This window comes from Vanessa tameamea, chromosome 15 (assembly GCF_037043105.1).
Source record: "Vanessa tameamea isolate UH-Manoa-2023 chromosome 15, ilVanTame1 primary haplotype, whole genome shotgun sequence".
Classification (NCBI taxonomy): Eukaryota; Metazoa; Arthropoda; class Insecta; order Lepidoptera; family Nymphalidae; genus Vanessa; species Vanessa tameamea.
Window position 1 is genome coordinate 11,109,001 of NC_087323.1, and position 6,000 is coordinate 11,115,000.

General features: G+C 33.8%; 1 protein-coding gene across 6 annotated transcripts in view; it reads right to left on the bottom strand.

Moving 5' to 3' along the window:
• Positions 1 to 6,000, bottom strand: part of Sdt (stardust) — a 185,183-nt gene that overhangs the window by 140,555 nt on the left and 38,628 nt on the right. For 5 of the 6 annotated variants that reach the window (XM_026642230.2, XM_026642229.2, XM_026642226.2 and 2 more), the window contains one exon: positions 175 to 308. In XM_026642230.2, the coding sequence (XP_026498015.2) occupies positions 175 to 308 (134 nt within the window). The remainder of the gene's footprint in view (positions 1 to 174; positions 309 to 6,000) is intronic. The other variant, XM_064217167.1, reaches the window with a different exon arrangement.

A 6,000-nucleotide genomic window follows, 5' to 3' on the forward strand; every position in this document is an offset into this window, starting at 1 on the left:
AGGCATTCGGAAAAAAAAATCAATAGCTCGTGCTTGGAAAATGCATTGCATTACATTTTGTATAGATAGACTCTTATTTTGTCATTGATAAAATATTATCTTATAATTATTTAAGCTTTATAATGTATAACTACCTTTATAATGTTATAATCAACTATACAATATTTTACATACCTCTACAGATAACTTGGACATGTCGACTGGAGTGATCCGTTTGAGCGCTGACAGCCGCTGCAAGCGCTGCCTCGCCTGTTCTTCGACCGCGATGAGGAACGCATCTTGAATTATGTTGTGCCCGATATCTGATACTGAAAAGAAAAAATATATATAAAGTAACGTAACATAAAAAATTCTACATTAATTATTAAACAAATGTATTCATTTTTTTATTTCAATTAGATAAATGTTCCCAGAACAGAACAGAGCCTGTGGACATCGGCCTTATTAATTATCCCTTACATACGCACCACCAACTTTGGCAATCTAGATGTTATTTCTCATCTTCCAGTAATTACACTGGCTCACTCATTCTTCAACCCGGAACACAACTATTAGTATTGCTGCTGATACTGCACTACACTAATCCTATAGAACTGTCCAAATCGATGTCACCACACTTTTGCCAAACGGTTCATTATCAGGAAATTATATTTGAATATGTCACAGTAGAGCCCAGATGGTAAAGTGTCTGGAACTCAATGTAAATCCATGATTGCGGGATCTTGTTCAATACAATGGCTAATTCAGTTTTTTAAGAGAAGAAAGACATCATCTATTTTTTTTTTGTTTCATATTTAATTGAATTAATATAGAAATGACATTTCTTGAACAACAATCATGGGTCACGTTAAAACATATTTCGTTATATGAGAGAGAAAATAGATATGACGTAGAGAGAAAAAGAGACAGCGACATATTTAAGTAGTTTCACTTCTAGCATGAGTTTAGTACTGTACGCGCTAATGTTTTTTTTTTTCTATATCAAATCATGACTTATATTATTGATGCGAAATTAACACCGATTGTCTATTTGTTACATTGTCGGACTAAACTACTGAACAGGCCCCAATTTTACTGAGTAATTGTCAGTTTCAATCGTTGCCGTCCATATTCTACAAACGCGATCCAGTTGCGTTTCGGTAAAAGTCTGAATATAATTGGGATCGTATCGTAAACAATATAAATAAGTACAATTGGTCCGCAATTACGATTAAGATTATGTTCATTTTTGTGTGGAATAGTCAAATTGGGTCGTAATAGAAAAAAACGTATCGTAATCGTTATAAGTTAGTATTGGCACCCTACTCATGGAGGTACCCTAAAACCTGCATAAAAAATAATAAAAGAAATATAAATTTAACTTGAAAGGAGTCGCGGGAACCTGCATAGCTTGTAAAGTAAGTATATTTTCATAGTCGGTCGCGTCGAGTGAAAGGCGTTCATTCATTTTATTTATTTTTCGTATTCTGTATTTTATTTCAGATAAATAAAAATATTTTAAATGCACACAATTCTGAAATTTTAAACCCGCTATTTCCGCGTTTCATATCACCGAGGCCATCTCGATATTTTAATGTACTTTTTTTTGATTGAAATAAACTGTTTTCGTACCCGTGAAAAGGTCACAGTTAAAACGGGGTCTTCCAATATTAACACACGCCATCTTGACCCGGTTAATATTAAAATAACCTTAGAATTTAGCGTTGATACTACATTAAAAAGGTTTTATAAATATTGCATTATTTTCCTAATTTTTTATTGTAATTTTTGTAAGCGATCCACATTTGAACAAGATGATTGAAACTGTTGAGGATTTAGGTATTATTGGTCTCCTCTACAACAGATGAGAAAAGAGCCCAGCATTGGGAAATTTACAGGCAGTAACAATACAGAGTTCCAAGAAGAAGCACATAATAACAAAAATAGAAGTATAATTGTTACATAATTATAACTCTTACTTTACTTATCGCATAGATAAATAAGACAAGAGAAAAATTTATCATAATATAAAATAACTTTCATGCGTAAAAAATGTACTAGCACTGGTAACGCCTACATGCAATGACAATTTAAATATTTGGTCATCTCGAATTACAGCTATTGCACGTTGATATTATACGAGAGCTCTTCTCAAAATGGTTTATATTTCAACTTACAATGATTTAATAAATACGGAACATATGTACAATGAAACATTCATTTATTTGGGCCATTTTTCCGTACCCATATTATAATATAGGTATTTATTACCAAATTATGGTAAGTGACGCCATCGCAAATATACATTGGCGCCATAATATAAATTAACCATTTCTTACAACAGAAATGCGCCACCAATCTTGGAAGCCAAGATGTTATGTCCCTTGTGCCTGTAGCTACTCTGGCACACTCACTCTTCATACCGGAATACAACAAAACTAAGTATTGCTGTTTGGCGGTAGAATATGTAACGAGATGAGGTTTAATAAATATAAAAGATATCATTAAAAGTCTAGTGAATAGACCACGGTAATGGTTTCCGTGGAGTTGATTTATTTGCAATTCACATTCTACAGTGAAGAATAACATCGCGAGGGAAGACGCTTCGTTTCACAACGTCTGGGTGCTGTTTAATTTACATATGTAAAAAGGTGAGTCCCAAATGAGCCGTCTTATGAGAAGTGCTAACAACACCTCTACACTGCCTCTTCGGTCTAGTTCTCGGGTTCAAATCCCGATCCAATAAATATAGTTAATGGGTTTTCCTGTCGAAAGAAGCTGAAGCACGTACAGTCATTACCGTCTTTACCATAGGGCACATGGGGCACGTGCCCAGGGCCCCTATCCTAAGAGGGCCCCGAAGAACCAACAGTTTACCAAATTAAACCAAAAAATATCTAGCAAAAGGGCCCCAAATTCACGGGTGCCCAAGCGCCCCAGTATAGCTTAAGACGGCTCTGCGTACAGTCGTTGATTCCATTCTCTTAACGAACTTTGTCGTCTCATCAGCCTATGCGAGTATTTCTTCGCTCTCGTGATCCAATGAGACAGCAAATCTGTCTCATCAAACAGAGTTTACATGTACTGCACACACTTGCACACTATAATATGTATTGCGCAGTTGATTAGTCTCCTTTGAGAAAGATCGCTGAGGTCAAAATATGTCAGGAGGAATCATAATTCCAGACATTTAAATCGAGTGGTATATTCCTTAGGTACTACACTGTTTGAGTTCAATGCGCTGTCAAGCATGGAATCTACGATACTATATCTCTTATGCACGTAATTAGCAGTAGATTAGACGAGTGGTGGTTAGTATTGTTTCAGCTCTAACGTCAATGTGAGGTGGTGACCAATTATTGTAAAATGTTTTCCAACAAAGAAGTATGTTCCCAGCTATATTACGTCTTATATTTACAAGTTCACAATAATTAGATTTAGTCAACATTTAATTGACCTCAAAGAACAATAGCCTTGTGTAACTAATCCAGTCTGCAGCCGGTCGCTGATGTTAAGTAACTGTATCGCCTGCTTTCTCTTACATAACGAGCAGCATTCGTATTGTAGTTATAATATCATTTTAATATGATGTGTCATAGAGGAATGACATCAGAACTCAGAACATCATTTTACAGAGTATCGTTTTAAAGAAATATTTAATTCTGGTGAAGACATACCCATGTTAAACAAAATGTTAAGTGTTGGGTCAGTGCAAAAATAGATAATATGATACGATTGATGAAAAGTGAGTAACTTCCAAGATGAACGGAACAATTTAGATCTTTTAAAATTACGATGTAAAAATTGCGCATGTGTTGTGTTAAGATTTTGAGACGACCATTGTTAGCTAACAGAGAATATGACTAAACAGAAATAGAGATGAATTGAAGACGAAACCAAATAAAATAAATTAAGACAAGACGAGCGAGCGATTAGTAGTTGGATGTGTTCCATCTGACATCTTATTTTATTAATAAGCAACATTAATATTATATCCTTTGGAAAATGGATTGGTACCAAATGACTTTACTTGGTGGTAAGGCTTTGTGGTACCACCCACTCATCAGATATTCTACCGGTGTAATTAATTAAATAAAACAGGCACAAGGGACATAACATCTTAGTTCCCAAGGTTGGTGGCACATTAGCGATGTAAGGAATGGTTAATATTTCTTACAGCGCCATTGTCTATGGGCGGTTGTGACCGCTTTCCACCGGGTGGCCCATTTGTTTATCTGCCTACCTACTTCATAAAAAAAACTGACGACCAACTCAATTAAATACCGCGCGCTTTTTCGTCAAATCAAACAGCGCGCGCATTCCCGACTTCCCCATTGCACACTTCCGTCTCTTTTCAAAACTCCCACAGATGGCAGAAAAGCGAGAGGAAAGATGTTAAACATCAAAAAAACATCTCTTTTCACTAAATTAGTCTATTTGAGGTATCCGATAAACGCATAGCGAATACATATTTTTAACGATTCATACTTGCTATCTAAAGAGAAAATATTCTTAACTTTCTGAGCATATTATTCGATTCAGCAAAGTCAATAAATCCTTCCAGGAGATCGTATTATATAAAAAATTGCGCAATATTTTTATCTTTATCAATTTAAAATTTAAATCTTATGGCATAAAATAATTGTTAGATAGGGAATTTTGCTCAGTATTAGACAATACGGAAGGAAAAGTTTTTTTTATTAAAATATGTACTTTGTTATGTAATTAGTGGAAGAGTAATGAGTTATTTGTCGGTTACATGCGATGTACTAATACAAAAAAACTAAAGAACTCTTTTGTTTGTTTTAACGCCCTTATCTCGGGAACTACGAGTCGGATTTGAAAAAATATTTCTGCATCAGATAACTTTCTTCTGGAAGATATAGATTATTTAACATCAGAGAACACAGTAACGATAAAGACTATTGAGAGGGCGCGAACCAGCTATTAAAATATATTTGACATGAATCTTTGATAAAACTATGTCGCTATTACATTACAATGAAACATACTGAGTACATAATGTATTTTATAATTCATATTCAATCAGCAATCCTAAATTCTTAAACTGTCTGAGCAATGACTCAAGTCTTTGCAAGGACCGCCTTAATAACGTATAATCAACTTTATAACTATAATAATAAGATTAAAATTTGAATAGCATATTTAGAAATAGTTGTCGGAAGTTAAGCAATGGATGATTAAATATGTGCAAGCAACTATTATCCTTTGTAGTATGCGATAACAATCAGAATTGCGTGCATGTTAAAATATGCGAATGGGCAAAGCGTTGACTAATGTAGGTATTGTAACGCCTTCACGTGGAATACTAAGTAAGTGCTACACGTAGTACACGGGATGTTGTCTGTTTAACGTTTTAATTTCATTGAAACAGTCTTTTTTTAACTGCAATCATACAATCAATTTATTTTTAAGCGATGACATAAAAATAATTTAATTACTTAGAAAGGTATTTTATTCAAGTTGACTTTACAATAATGCATTTTTGAATCGTCAATATTTCAACTGTACCACCGTTTCGGAAAGTAGCCTTTAGAAGAAACGGCAACAAACTCGCACAGTTACTTTTAAATAACCAGATTTATTTTAATATTATGTTAATATTCACAATTTTTTCTTCATCCGTCCTGTGCTGGAAGAAGCCTGAGTCCAAGGTTTTTATTTTAATGAATGATAAGATTTATTCACTATTTTTTTTTATTTAATCTATCTTGTTATTTAATGATTCCAACGTGTCTGTCTGTAACTTTAAACTTTATTAAAATAAATTTTGAATTTGTATTCGTTTTTTTTGTTTAAAGAATTGGCAGGCAGATATAAAAATGAACCGATTAAACCGAAAAAAAAATAACACTTCGCATTTGGTCTCGTTTAAATGAGAAGAAAAAAAAATGTATTCGGTTTTTAAATTTATTGGTAAGTAAAAATTTTATATTTTTAGAGTACCAATGGCAACATATAGTAGCTACTTACTGTGCATATCGTTAGGATTAAATAAGG